This window comes from Scardinius erythrophthalmus (assembly GCF_964197995.2).
Source record: "Scardinius erythrophthalmus genome assembly, chromosome: 5".
NCBI lineage: Eukaryota > Metazoa > Chordata > Actinopteri > Cypriniformes > Leuciscidae > Scardinius > Scardinius erythrophthalmus.
In genome coordinates this window covers 5630606-5646737 of record NC_138225.1, presented here as the reverse complement: position 1 = coordinate 5646737, position 16132 = coordinate 5630606, and the positions used below count along the sequence as shown (strand labels likewise).

General features: G+C 36.8%; 1 protein-coding gene across 1 annotated transcript in view; it reads right to left on the bottom strand.

Annotated features, from left to right (window-relative positions):
• The window catches only part of tnks1bp1 (tankyrase 1 binding protein 1), a 37964-nt gene that overhangs the window by 18256 nt on the left and 3576 nt on the right, over window positions 1-16132 (bottom strand). Inside the window, exons 2-3 of the mRNA XM_081366285.1 lie at window positions 13513-14453; window positions 6010-8764 (exon numbers count right to left, since the gene is read on the bottom strand). Of these exons, the coding sequence (XP_081222411.1) occupies window positions 6010-8764; window positions 13513-14438 (3681 nt within the window). The 5' untranslated portion in view covers window positions 14439-14453. The remainder of the gene's footprint in view (window positions 1-6009; window positions 8765-13512; window positions 14454-16132) is intronic.

The window sequence follows — 16132 nt, the reverse complement described above, 5'->3', positions numbered from 1 at the left end:
AAATATCATGGTTTCCACAAAAATATAAAGCAGCATGACTGTTTTTAATATGGATAATAATAAGAAATGTTTCTTGAGCAGCAAATCATCATATTAGAATGATTTCTGAAGGATCATGAGACACTGAAAATTCAGCTTTGCATTCACATTACACACACACACACACACACACACACACACACACACACACACACACACACACACACACACACACACACACACACTCCTGCAACTGACCACATTTAACCACCAAACCAACGGCAGAGGGTTTCAGGACACCTAAAATAGTGTCAGTTGTGATTTCATGGAAACTTGAGCAGAATGAATAAATGAAATAAGAACCAAATTCAAAATATGTCTAAGAATGTTTTTGAAACCTCATAAGTGCAAAAGCACCATGGTTGATTTAAGAAATTGTGTTTTTGTAGCTTTATTGACCCCCGGTGGTTTAGAAAATCGCCTCAATCCAAGTATTCTTCAACAACTACATCACTCACCAGTCACAACATCTATTCACACTACACTTCAGCATACTAAAGGATAGAGTCGAATAGCATAGTTAACTACAACACAACATATCATGACTGAACACTGTTCAACAGAAGGGGTATTTATAGACGTTTCCTCAGGCGAATGAAAATTACTCCTGAAACAGATCCACTTGACATTATTGAGAATCATATTTCATAACCATTTACTGCTGAACACTGTAAAAAGTGAATAGTTGGATCAACTAAAAAAAATTACTTCAATTGGTAACACTTAAAGAAATTAAGTTTTCTCAACTTAAATTATCACGTTTTATCATGAAAAATCTGATAATTTAAGTTGAGAAAACTTAATTTCTTTAGGTGTTACCAATTGAAGTAATTTTTTTAAGTTGATCCAACTGTTCACTTTTAACAGCTCAAACGGCTTCTTAAGAATTACATTTGATTAAATCATTTCGCAACAGCTTAAGAGGTGGAAAGTTAAAATAATACTATAATCACAGTGAATTTCAAAGGAATCCAGGATCCAGGAGAACATTATCTTATGTTTTAATTAGGGTTGTCAAAAGATTAATCGCGATTAATCGCATCCAAAATAAAAGTTTGTGTTTAAATAATATATGTGTGTGTACTGTGTATAAATATTTTGTATATATAAATACACACACATGCATGTATATATTTAAGAAATATTTGCATACATATACTGTATATATTTATATATAATTTATACTATATATAAATATATATTTTTTTATATATAAATAACACATTTTTCTTTAATATATACATGCATGTGTGTGTATTTCTAGATACAAATTTAATTATACACAATACACACACATATATTATTTAAACACAAACTTTTATTTTGGATGCGATAAATCGCGATTAATCTTTTGACAGCCCTAGTTTTAATATGACCTCTTAAGCCCACGTTCAGGTGGATGCTGATTCCCCCATCCCACCCCCCCCCCCAAACTTATTCTGATGTTTTGACATGCCCTGACATTTGTGCTTTTTTCAGTTATTTATAAACATGATAATGGCAAAGGTGTAAATTCACTCTATATAGCACAAACATGGCTACCATAATATGTGAGCAACATGAATGTAGATGTTTGTATTTTTAAGAGAATAATGTTTATGCGTGGTTATTGGAAAAAATAAAAATGAAAGTTGATTTACAGATTAATTAAAAAGTTAACAAGAGTACATAAACCAAAGGAGGAGGAGGAGGTGGTATGTAAAAAATTCCATACATGCACACATTTTCTCTCCTTTTCCTGGTGTACACTCTCAGCAAGACCCGAGGCGATGCACTAAAAACGGAAAAGTTATTCCTTTGCGTTTTTTAACGTATAGACAACAACGTTTTCAAAACGATCACAGATCTGCGAAAACAACTAAACTGTTCTGCTATTCTGCTGTCAGGCCAGTAGTTGGTGCTGTCACTTTGTAAAAAAATAAACACTATGCGCCTATAGACTGAACCCGTAATACACATGCACATGACGTCCTCGTTTTCACAAATTCATGTTTTTTGTAGTTTACACAGAGACGTTAACGGGATCAGTTTTAAAAACTTGCACTTTGAAACCTGTTTTCAAAAGTTTGCATTTTCAGGCCCCCAATATGCCTTTGTCGTGTAAATGAACGACCAAAACACATTAAACGATTTCTGTTTTTAGTTGAAAATGGCATTGTGTAAACGGCCTCTAAGTCTGAAGCTCATTAGGTTCAAAAAGTGACAACCAAATTTTTTTATAAAATAAAATATATGGCAAACATATTTCAATCATTCGGCATCACAGCACATTTGCTATTTGTTTCAAACATTTTTGGAGATTAAACTTTAGGATTATTTTTGACATTTAAAAACACCCTTTACCTAGCCTGGTTCTACCAGACTCTCGTACATTTCATTTGTACAGAGAGTCTGGCCTCTCTCTCCATTGACAAGCGTTAACGTCCTTGTAGGCGGGTACTCTGTTGAAGTTTAAAACTATTGGATCTGCCCAGAGTCACTCTGGATCTGCCATAACCAATCGCTAACCTTTGGTCGTGACGTAACCCTACAACTCAAACTAGCGCACGACCTCAACGTCATCGTTCTCAGCCACTCCCTCTGTTCGCTGATTGGACCGCCAAAAAAATGATCGGAGAAAACCAAAGAATACACCACAATCCCAGACGTAGTACTGAAGGGAAATAAAATTGAGCGGAAGTATGCAGGAGGGCGGAGCAGGAGGGCGGAGCCAGGCTACCTTTTACCTACATATGAGAGGAATAAACGTCTAAACCTATAGGGCTTTGCAAATATTTTACATGAAGATCGGAGAAAAAAATGATCCCCTGTCTGTTCCCATTTCACAGGAATCAAATGCAAGTTCAACTCTCTAAACCATAATTAGTGGTGCTTTCTAAACTCAGTTGTACTGTAGCTCATACTTTGTGCTTGATCAAATCTAGTGCATTCTGTCATCATTTCCTTGCCCTCAAGTTGTTCCAAACCTGTATGAATTTCACACAAAAGAAGATATTTTGAAGAATGCTTGTAACCAATCAGTTGACGGTAGCCATTGACTTGCATAGTATGAAAAAATATATATACTATGGATGCTTGGTTGGTAAATGATAACAGAATTTTCATTTTTGGGTGAACTATCCCTTTAAGGAAATGTAATGTTGCTGTGATTACATTACTGTGTATGTAAACAGAATATTGTGAACATAATTAAAGTAACCACAATCACGGTAATCACTGTGGTTTATTGCACTGTACAGTGCGTCAAGTATACAATTCAATCGCATTTCTGCCATTCAAGAGCCAGGGAATATTCAGCATTTGAAGCAGACAAATAAAACAGCAGCAACAAACAGGCCTACTGCGTTTGAATTGAACATTAATGTTTCCGTGTACAAGAGAATAGCGACAAAATGGCTGTAAAACAACAATACTTCTTAGTGAATAATGGCAAGGAGCAAATAAACACAATTAAAGATGTTCCCCCGTGTCATGTAAACATCCTAATAATAATAATTCAATTTGATTTAACTTCATAAAAATTACTCATTAATGTATTATTATATTTGAATTGAACATTTTGTGTTGCAGTACAGCGAGTGGCTGTAAAACTACTATATTATATGTTACGTAATAATTAAAATAATGGCATGGAACATGTTAATACAATTGAAGAGATTTGCCCATATCACGTAGACATCCTAACAATAACTGAATCAGTATTAATTGTGCAAGAATCAGTCATAACATATTAGTGTACATGTAATCAAAGGCAATGTCTGTATAACATTGTATAACTGTATAACAATTTCCAACATACATTTGTGTTGGAAATTGTACATGGTTCCTAATAAAAAAAATAATAATAATAATCTTTTGCGCAAATGCAAAATGTTACGGTACACTTTGACAGTCGATATGTGTTCTTTGAAAATTCCACAGGCCTGACTCAAAGACAAGCGTCATGTAAGAATAAACACATCTATACCTACAAACACACACACCCAACACAAAACCATCTACTGCGGTGACATCACTCTATGCCGTCATAAAACACCAATGGGAAATTCCAACATGACAATCAATGGAAACAAAGGCCTTGCCCTGAAGACACTGGTCAACCCTACAAGAGGAGTGGCAACATAACAAGGCTTCTCTTACACTGCCTGTAAACTCACGCCAGATTATGTTTGTTGTCACTAATAAAATCATGCGTTTCTCTATATGTCATATTAAAAGCAAGAACTTTTTGCCTTTGCGTGCCATTGTGTTCTTTTAGTAAGACACAATGCAAAGTTTTGCAAATCCAGGTAGGCTACTATCTTTCCCTCTGGAGTTCTAGTGCATTTTAACAGCTTGATAACTTCCAAGCAAACACACAAACATCCACTGAGCAAATGTGTCTTCATATCAGGCTATGCCATCATACTTAAGTACATTTTCGAGGATTCATGCACCAGAGACTGAGTTGAATACTAATGCTAACAGATAAGATCTCCTTTCAACAACAGGAAAACGTTTCTTACATTGTTAAGCAGCCATCCGAAAACAAAATCTACTATAACTACTAATTTATTGATTTATATTTTGCTAGCAAATCATTTTAAAGTACCTTTGAATGGTCGTGAATCAAGGCAGGTGTTGTTTGCACACAAAAAACAAAAATATAATTTACCACTTTATTTACAACTCGCGTTCACAAAACTACATCTGCTCTTGCGTCAACACAACACGCATGCGTTATAAGGTGCTCTCGTGAACGCTCGTTCGAGATTAACATTTTGTAAATAAAGTGGTAATTTATGTTTCTGCGCAAACAAAGCACTCGCGTCGCTTCATAAACACATGAATACAGTCACATGGATTACTTTAATGATGTCTTTACAAACTTTCTGGAGCTTGAAAGTGTTAGTTGCATTATTAATGGCAGAATTTTTGGGTGAACTAACCCTTTAACTGCTAAAGCTAACATGCCTGTGCACATGGAACTACTGAAAGCCAAAAGGGACAAAATTAAGTTTTTTTTTTTTTAAACTGAGTTTACCACCAGCTCAGACTAAGGTTAGTGGGGCCTATTTAGATTTTGTTCTATTAAAATGTAAACATTTTCTTCATCAAAATGAACTGATGTAATTTTTCAAAATGTATAAAGTAAAACAGATACTTCTGAACGCTGGTTGCATCAGCCGTGTTTCAAATGCAGATAAACACAGTGAATGCATATTCTATACATTGCTTTTCAGATATCGCTTAGAGACTAATGGACAAAATGACTGATTATTATTAATAATGTAAACAACACTGTAAAAAAAGGTTGCTGCCTTAAAGTACAATCAACTTGGATGTTAAAGTCATTTCAACTTAAATTACATTAAATGGACTTAAATAGTTGAATTTTGTATATATACAGTTTATAATAACTTTCTGATCATATAATTTTTTACAGTGAAGTTTTTAATAAAGTTTTAAAATGTTTATATTTTTGTATTACATTATTTTATATTATATTAAGATGTGCCTTAGATCACAATTACTATTATTATTATTATTATTATTAATAATAATAACAAAAAATGTAAAGATTTGGACTTTTTTAACTTTTATATTTTATACTTTATATTACATTATTTATATTAGAAAATGTATTTTTAATATAATTTTTATATTTTTTTATATATATTATAAATTAGTAATATAGTAATAATACTCTAATTACTAAATGTAAATATTTTGACAATGTTTTTTTTACTTTTATGCCTCGGACATTTGACATCTTGAAAATTGGTGCATTTTATAATATTGATCTCGGCACCATTTGATAAAAGCATTACAGTAACTATGGTTAAGGGAGTTTAGACTGTTTTACCTCATAAGAACACCATTTTACATGAGATAAAATCAATGTAATGTAAAGTCCCTTATTAAAACATATATCACAATATTAATAAATAAACAATATTCCAATATTTAACGAACTGCCATTGGTCTCACCTCGTCAGATTGTGCTTCTGGCAGCAGCAGATCCTCTGGTTTGGACTCGGATAAAGCTGTATTTTTACAGGAAGAGTTGTGTGGACTGGAAGCTTCAGGCTCAAATCCCATCAGGTCCTCCACATCTCCCTGTTCTCCACATGGTTCTTGGGATCCAGGATCAGTGGACACTGTTTTTTGGGATCCAGGATCAGTGGACACTGGTTCTTGGGATCCAGGATCAGTGGACACTGGTTTTTGGGATCCAGGATCAGTGGACACTGGTTTTTGGGATCCAGGATCAGTGGACACTGGTTTTTGGGATCCAGGATCAGTGGACACTGGTTCTTGGGATCCAGGATCAGTGGACACTGTTTTTTGGGATCCAGGATCAGTGGACACTGTTTTTTGGGATCCAGGATCAGTGGACACTGGTTTTTGGGATCCAGGATCAGTGGACACTGGTTTTTGGGATCCAGGATCAGTGGACACTGGTACTGGCTGGAGACTCTGCTCAGGTTCTCTGGATGGAGGCGGAGTTGAGGAACGTCCCGCTCCGGTTCCCCATCTCCGTGGTTTCACTGAGAAGTCGTCGTAGAGCACTTGGTTGAGTTGAGGAGACACCGGGGAGTCGGGAGTCGCATCAAACGATATTAAATCAAAACTCGTAGGAACTTCCTCTCGAACTGAGTTACACCTCTCCATCTCCATCTCTTTCTTCAGTCTGTCATCTTCTCTTTCCTCTCTCAGCTTTTCTTCTTCTTTCTTTAGTCTCTCTTTTTCTCTCTCTCCTTCCTGCCTCAGTCTTTCTTCTTCCATTCTTTTTCTTTCCTCAATTTCTCTCTCTTTTTTAATTCTCTCCATTTCTCGTTCTTTTCTCAGTTTTTCTTCTTCTTTCTGTCTCTCCATCTCCTGGAGTCTTCGTTTCTCTTCTTCCATTTCTTTTTCTTTCCTTATTCTCTCCATTTCTCGTTCTTTTCTCAGTCTTTCCTCTTCTTTCTGTCTCTCCATCTCCTGGAGCCTTCGTCTTTCTTCTTCCATTTCTTTTTCTTTCCTTATTCTCTCCATTTCTCGTTCTTTTCTCAGTTTTTCTTCTTCTTTCTGTCTCTCCATCTCCTGGAGTCTTCGTTTCTCTTCTTCTATTTCTTTTTCTTTCCTTATTCTCTCCATTTCTTGTTCTTTTCTCAGTCTTTCCTCTTCTTTCTGTCTCTCCATCTCCTGGAGTCTTCGTTTCTCTTCTTCCATTTCTTTTTCTTTCCTTATTCTCTCCATTTCTTGTTCTTTTCTCAGTCTTTCCTCTTCTTTCTGTCTCTCCATCTCCTGGAGTCTTCGTTTCTCTTCTTCCATTTCTTTTTCTTTCCTTATTCTCTCCATTTCTTGTTCTTTTCTCAGTCTTTCCTCTTCTTTCTGTCTCTCCATCTCCTGGAGTCTTCGTTTCTCTTCTTCCATTTCTTTTTCCTTTTTCAGTCTCTCTTTTTCTCGTTCTTGTCTCAATCTTTCCTCCTCTTTCAGTCTCTCCTCGTCCCTTTCTCTCTCTCTCTTTAACTGCTCTTCTTTTTCTCTTTCCTGTCTCAGTCTTTCCTCTTCTTTCTTTCTCTCACTCTCCTGAATTCTTCGTCTCTCTTCTTCTATCTCTTTTTCTTTTTTTAGTCTCTCCTTTTCTCGTTCTTGTCTCAATCTTTCCTCCTCTTTCAGTCTCTCTTCTTCCATTTCTTTTTCTTTCCTTATTCTCTCCATTTCTCGTTCTTTTCTCAGTCTTTCCTCTTCTTTTTGTCTCTCCATCTCCTGAACTCTTCGCCTTTCTTCCATCTCTTTTTCTTTTTTCAGTCTCTCTTTTTCTCGTTCTTGTCTCAATCTTTCCTCCTCTTTCAGTCTCTCTTCTTCAATTTCTTTTTCTTTCTTTATTCTCTCAATTTCTCGCTCTTGTCTCAATCGTTCCTCCTCTTTCAGCCTCTCTTTCTCCAGTTCTTTTTCTTTCCTTATTCTCTCCATTTCTTGTTCTTTTCTCAGTTTTTCTTCTTCTTTCTGTCTTTCCATCTCCTGAACTCTTCGTCTCTCTTCTTCCATTTCTCTCTCTTTCTTTAACCGCTCTTCTTTTTCTCGTTCCTGTCTCAGTCTTTCCTCTTCTTTCTGTCTCTCCATCTCCTGAATTCTTCTCCTCTCTTCTTCCATTTCTCTCTCTTTCTTTAGTTTCTCCTGTCTCAGTCGTTCCTCCTCTCTCTGCCTCTCTTTTTCTTCTTCAGTCCTCCTTTTCTCCTCTTCAATCTGCCTCTCTCTTTCTAATCTCTCCTGCTCTTCTTGTCTCTCCCTCTCCTTTTCGGCCTGCCTCCTCCTCTCCTCCTCTTTTCGTTCTTCTTCAATTTTTCTCTTCCATTCTTCCTCTTGCTTTCTCCTTTCTTCAATCTGCCTTTGCTTCTCCTCTTCTTGTTTTCTCCCTTCCTCTTGCTGTCTCTCAATTTCTTTTGCCTTCCTCTCCTCCTCCAAAAGTCTTTCCCTTTCCTGCTGCTGCTTTCGTTCTTTCTCTAACTGCTCATCTTTTCTCTGTTTTTCTTTTTCTTCCTTTTGCTTTTTCTCTGCATCTATGCTCATCCTAACCCTTTGGTAAACAGGAACAGCGACATAGTTCTCCTTGTCCTCTTCAACTTCATGGTCTTCCTTTTCTTTTGCGTTCTCCACACTAGAGTTCATGATTTCTGGTGTATTTGGTGGTTTGTCAACAGGAACCTTCTCTGTTTCTCTTTCAGATGATCTCTCATTCATCTTCTCATATGGTGGACTGCAAATAGAAGAATTTGGAAATATGTTACAGCTTTGAAACTTGACATTCCTGCCAACATTTTCATTGCCCACACCACATAATAACGATTATCTTTAGCTATGCATTCACTGATAAACAGTGGCGTGGCGTGGGGAAAATTTCTGAGGAAGCCAATTAAGACACAACCTCTAAGCTGTGTGTTTTAAGGGGTGGGGGCAGAAAATCATGTTACCATTTATATGTTGCTATTTGGATGAACTATTAGAGCGCCCAGCATCATCTTACCGGGACTTACGCTTGTTACAATCCAACACTTTGAGCACGGACGCGCTCTCGCTCTCTCTCTATCTCTCTCTCTCTCACTCACACACATACACAGTCAGTCCTCTTAAATATCTTTCATGGTGTTTTTTTATTAAAACATTCGCAGATAGGAAACGCCAACGGTAAGCAACAAGAAGATAACCTTTTTCATTTAATACACCCTTAAATCGGTGTGACGCTCATTAAGGATATACAATAGCGGTTATTCACAAACAATCACAACAATAAACAACAAAGTGCACTCACATGCTGCTTAATCAAAGCACGCAAGAAACAGTAAGAAGAACTATAATCACATTAAAAAAATAACACATTGCTAAATGGGCAGTTTAGACCACACGCGCTCTCTCTCTCTAGCTCTCTCTCACAAACTGCTGCTGTAGAGGCAGTTTAGTAAAAGATTTTTTTGATCAAATACTCCAAATCTCCACCCTCCATAATTACAATTAATAATTTTAGCTAACTAGCTAAACAAGATGTCAACACAAATCCACAAATCTTCCGCTATTTCATTCATTCATTCATTGACGATGATAACGTGATGTGATTGGCCTGATGCCAACAAGTTCATGGCTTCCCTTGACACTGTCCTGACCAATCACAGGGGAGCAGTGTCGTAACAATAGCGTCACCTGATTGGTTAATCATTCTTTTTTTTCTATTAAGGGACGCCAACTCAGCCTGGCCTCCTCACAGACACAGGGTGCAGTACCATGTTTTCAACGCTCATTCACCATGTCACTTTTATAGGGGCGCTGTTTTACACATCATAAAACGCTCAGTAATGAATGAAGAGAGACGATGAGGAGATGACAGAAGGATTACGTAAACTGTGAAAACAAAAGTGTTTATTAAATGACGATTATATTCTGAAAAAGTGAGGAAGCCTGGCTTCCCTTGGCCTCCGCAAGAAAACGCCACTGCTGATAAAAGTGATTCCGTGGTGAAGTAAATACTAGAGAAAAAACAAATGTCATTTTTACCTGAATACGTTAGTTCAGGCAAGAATTTAAAAAACAAAGTAAATTCTTTAATAATACTCAATTTAAGCTTGTAGAAATTAAAGTAAAAATATCAGCATTATAAAATTCAGTAAAACCTACTCAACTTTCTGATACTGGTATTCCCATAATGCAGTGGGGCATGAATAATTTATAAGGTTGCATGTTCACTGTTTCCAGTTGTATTTATCATTGTTTTATGTTTTATCATTGCTTTGTTTTGTTGTTAGGTTTAGTAACTTGCTGTTTTGTGACATCTGGGGTTTATTTTAAGTTTAACTCAAAATGGCAAATTCATACTGAAAAAATATCCAACGAATGTTACCGTTATTGTGTATTTTGTACTTAAGTATTAAGGTCTCTGTGTTCAGGAGGGTACCACATTTCTTCTATATGTAGTCTACACAATATCTACTGTATTATTTACTGAGATGTACTACATAAAGCATACACTTTAAAAGCATGGCTTCATTTAGTGTTATACTGTTTTGGGTAAAATGTATTTCAAACAGAGTATTGCAAAGTGAACTTCAATTAAGTAAAAATTACTCAAACTTTAAGTGGTCAATTTAGTTAAGTAGATTTTACTTAATGTGTGCAAAAATTTGCACAAGAATAATTACTTATTGTTGTTTTCAATGTAGGAATTGTTTTGTTTATTTTATTAAATGTAATTTTTTCTTCCCAAAATATAATTTTCAAAAAAGTTGGAACAAGTGGGAAATTTCACAGCTATATTATTCATAAACAGCATAAATTCATAAACACACTAGTTAAATGATAGAATATGATGGAAAATGTTGCAGATTGGTTTATAGTTTTTTTAACACATTATTGCTGTGTTAGTCAGCTAGATAACAACGTAGAAAACGTCAGTAAACATCACAGAAAACCAAACGTTTGAGTTTGTAAAAGAGCTGCATGATTGTGGATAAACTGTCTATCACTTTTTTGTGTTGCTTAGAATAGAGATAAAATTCTAAAGAAAAAAAAATATTTGAGTGATTTACAAATGTTAGTGTCACGTTTAGGTCTTGGTTCTGTTTGTTTCTCGTTGTTTCCTATTCCCTTTGTTCTTTGTTCCCGCTGTTCATAGTTACTATGGATTTTAATTTGTCATTTACACCTGTTCTATTTTTCCCTTAATTATACCTCCCTGTATTTATAAGGCCATAGTTTCCTTTGTTCAGTGTTTGATCTCATTTATGTTAACGTTGTGTGTGGGATTGTATTCTAATTCCTGAGATCTCCTGCGTTTTTTCTGAGCTATATTGCATTAAAGAGTCGTAATCGTTGTACGCTTCATTGCAGCCATCCAACCCATGACAGTTAGGCTACTAAATAAAATAACATGTAATTTACCAGCATTTGTAGGGCTGAACAAATATGATCAGAACTCTTTACTGTTCTTTAATGTGAATTAAACGTGGCACAATGGCCTTCATCATCACAGCATGCTAATGCCTATCTAGTGCAAGGGATTTCATCAATATGATTGAGGAATGTTGGGACACTCCAGGCACAGGATGGTCATTTGTACCTTAATGACATGTCTGTACCATTTGCTTCACAGGACATGTGCTTTTAACTACATACTGTTTATTTACTAGTGTGTTCTAATATGTAACTATGTCATGTTTGGTCTCATCTGACAGCTTATAAACTGAAATGAATGGTGGTGAACTTAAAGGGTTAGTTCACTCAAAAATGACAATTCTGTCAGTAATTACTCACCCTCATGATGTTCCAACCCGTAAGACTTTCGTTACAGCGCTGCGCTTCTGGCTTGTACGTCAGAACGTAGGCTCACTATTGGCCAGCATCACACGCATCACACACATGACTAGCATCGACCAATAGTGAGCCTACGTTCTGACGTACAACCCAGAAGCGCTGCGCTGTTACACTACGTCAACTCACTCAGACCCACACAGATGAAAATGAATAGTTGAATAAAGTCGTTATATTTGTTTGTTTTTTTTGCACACAAAAAGTATTCTTGTCGCTTGATAAACTTATGGTTGAGCCACTGTAGTCACTTGGACTATTTTAAACATTGTCTTTACTAACTTTCTGGGCCGGCAAGTTTCAATTACAGAGAAGCCTATGGAGGAGTGAGACAGCTCTCAGATTTCATCAAAAATATCTTAATTTGTGTTTCGAAGATGAACGAAACTCTTAGGTTGCAACAACATGAGGGTGAGTAATTACTGACAGAATTTTCATTTTTGGGTGAACCCTTTGATAGAGATATTTAAGTATCCTAATGTACAATCTAGGCACTGTTGGTTGAACATGCATTGAGGAGAATATGTTAATGTTCTTCTCCCCCTCTTGATCTCCACCCATTTGCCTCATCTTTTGGTTTCCTGTCGGTCGGTTTGGTGTTGGTATTCTACTAATGTTTAACAATGCTTTGCTCAGGGTATAAGAAGGAAAGGTAACTGTTGATCTGGGAGAAAGGCTTTAACCCCGCCACTCCCGCACACCGGTGCATAACCTCATACTAGGAGAAAGGCTTTTACGGCCTATTCTGCACAACAGTGCATTATTTGTTTCAACTAAGTTTTCTACACAGTATGTTGTTCCATTCTACTGTCTGTATATTTAAACATGTAACTTAATAAATAACTTTGCCTGCTTTAAATTGCCTGATTATGTTGAAAGCTAAAGTGATTATAGCTTTCGTTATCTAAACGTTCAGGTTAAATCCTACGTTTTCCTATCAGTTCTAAGAAAGACCTTAACCTTTAAAGAATAAGAGGTTAAAGAATAACAACAACTTTAATGGAATCAGATTAAATATATTGGAGTCGGATAAATATTTGAATTATACACGTCATCCTTCAACTGCCTTTCAAAAATAGCAGCGTAAGCTTCCAGCCTTACACGGTTCTGACTAAATGTTCTTTGCTTCAGACTGTTTTAAATATGTAAACAAAAAGGATGTGAAACAAAATATGGAAATATGCATGGAAAAATGTAAATTGACATTCGCAACACTAGGCTACTGATGTGTCAAGAGTTTATAAACAAATATGATCATTACAAAAAAATGATTTATACACATACTAGCGTAGAGTGAAATATATATTATATAGCATCTTGATTGGTTGTATCATTGTAAAATCCTAAACTATACTGTATTACCACCTATATAACTCTGCTAAATGCAACTATAAGGCATAAAGATATTAAGATAACATTGTGATCTTCTGTAAAGCCGCTTTGAAACAATGTGTATTGTGACAAGCACTATATAAGTAAATCTGACCTGGTGATTAATCACGCTTTAGTATGCATGACATAAAAGTTGATGAGCAAGATCAATTGACAGTTCAAGTATTAGTTCTATCAACTGAGCCTTGATAAATGTTTTGTGCTTAGAAAACACAGATATTATGAAATACTTATTGAGGGTCAAAAGGAGAATTCACTAACCTTTGAGGAGCACCAGTGGACGGCAAGCGTGTCCTCGGCGTGTCCATGCTCAGATTCTGGATTCTCTGTTTAATGTCAATAGATATTTCAGCAGGTGTGATGTCTCTTTTGTTGAAGGTGTCCCTGCGCTGAGATGCAGCAGATCGATCGAAGAGGAGGCTGATTCGTCTTTTAATGCTGCCTCCAACCAGCTCCTCGTCTCCCTCCTCTTCGTTCTCCACCGGAGACTTGGACTCAGACACTTCTGATGGAGAAAGTGGCGGCTCCTCTTTCTCAGTCTTGCTGCTTTCAGGATCTCTCCCCACAGTATCGGGCTGAGACAGTGACTCGAACTTGGAGGTCAGATCCGCGGAGAGACGGTTTCGAGCTGGCCAGCATCGTGAAGGCACTTTGAGGTCTGCATCAGTGTCTCCTTGTGGCTTCTGGTTGAGAATCTTTTGATCCCGAGAACCCAAGGATTTTGCTCTGCTCCTGAGCTGAACGTTCTTCATATCTTCAGCAGTTACATCAAGCTTTAAGTCTGGACCAGTTTGGCCATTAGAACCAGTTGTGTCAGGACTCTTAGGCTTAACCTGTAAGTCAGGTTTTGGGCGGAGCGGGACGGGTTTAGGAGCTGCACTTTGATCAGACCCATTTACAGTGCCATTTGAGTCTGATGTTTCTAGACCACCAGTATGAGTGTCTGTGGTGTTCAGAAGCGTTTCAGAAGAGGCGGCTCGATTGAGCTGTCTGCTGAAGTTGGTTTTGGGGGCCCGGATCGGGCGGACGGTTGCATTCCTTTGCAGGGAAAATGGTTTGGCTGTGAAGTGGGGTTTCGGGTTCAACGCTGGCTTCTCTGTGTCTCCTGGGACCGAAACTGAAGGTTTGTCTGGGTTAATGAGCGATTGGCCCAATTCCCTTGTGGTCGCCTCCACCCCTGCAGCCATGGCTACACACTGCACCTGGATGGGAAAACAAAAGAGAAACACCTCTGTGGGATCTCAGTGGTTTAAATATACTTCTTTAGGATGCTACTATAAACACGCTTGGAGGAGATTGTCTTAGTGGTGGAAAGAGTACTGAAAATGTGTACTCAAGTACAAGTACTGTTACATTGCTGAAATAATACTCAATTACAAGTAAAAGTACTGGTGTCAAAAAAAGTACTTAAGTAACTTAAGTACAAATTACTCTTCTCAAAAACTACTCAGAGTACTAGTTACTTTTTAGCTGGCGATAGTTAATGTATTACCAATAAATATTCAATCAAATCATAGATCTATGTAGAAAATAGCTAGTTTTAACACATTCTTACCTTATTGACAAAGGACATTAATTAGTGGTCATGATACTGGAATTTCTGTTCAGTATGACACCTTGAAAAATGTCAATATTCATTATCATTTTCAATACAATCAGGAAAACCACCACATACTAAATTAAAATTTTTGTCCATCCATTTTGTCAAGGCAATCATTATTTTCAAGCTTCAAAAAACACAAAACTCATTGTAACAGTAATCTATTTTACTATCTTTCTGGGCCTTGCAAGTGGTTATGACATTGTGGGGTCCATGTGGGTTCAGAACGCTCTCAGATTTCATTAAAAATATCTTTATTTGTGTTCTAAAGATGAACGGGTTTTACGGGTTTGGAACGACATGAGGGTGAGTAATTGTGACCCCACCAGTGAAACCCCGGCTAAAGTCGCAGAATCTAATTATGAGTTTAAGAACATCAAAGTAGTCATAGTCATAAAAATGACAGAAATAGGTCATGTGTGTTTACTGCTGTAAATGATAGATTATACCGAGGGTTTTGAGATGCAATACTCAAATTTTCATTTATAACATGATAAATACTAAAATGAATGATTTTATTGACACTACTTTTGCTGGGAAAAAACAGCCCGGACGTGGGATTCCTAAACATTGATTTCAGTCGTATCTGGGTTCGTTTCAGCGCAAGAACACCTGCTGATTCTTATACCATTTGGTTCAGGAACTTCTTTTCTAACATAAGAAAGAGTAAACAGACCTTAATATCAATCCGCACGAGCGGCAATCAGGTCAAAACTAGTTAAGCTTGCGCTATATAAATGCCGTCTGCCGGAAGCTAGTTATTTTAGTCGACAATGTTTTAAATATGGATATTTTTCTTACATGAACGCATCGCTTCATTATCCTTTATTAACCCCCGGAGAGCCGTGTCGAGCACTTTAATCATGAATAGATGCGCTTTGATGGACTTCCAAAGACATACACCCATTCACTCCCATTATAAAGCTTGGAAGAGCCAGGACTTTTTTTAATATAACTCCGATTGTATTCGTCTGAAAGAAGAATGTCATATACACCAAGGATGGCTTTAGGGTGAGTAAATCATGGGCTAATTTTCATTTTTTGGGTGAACTATCCCTTTACCATAAATTCGGATTTAGATTTATCGGCCAATATTTCAGTTATCGGCTTTCAAATATATTGAATATCGGTTATCGGTATCGGCCAAAATGTTCATATCGGTGCATCCCAAATGTTGGTAACCAAACTATTTTGGTCTGTATGTAACGGAGGCCAGCTAGTTGTTGCTGTGCGAGTAAACCTCAATCCTCTGATCTCAATAGCCTCCTTGTTAGAGCACCT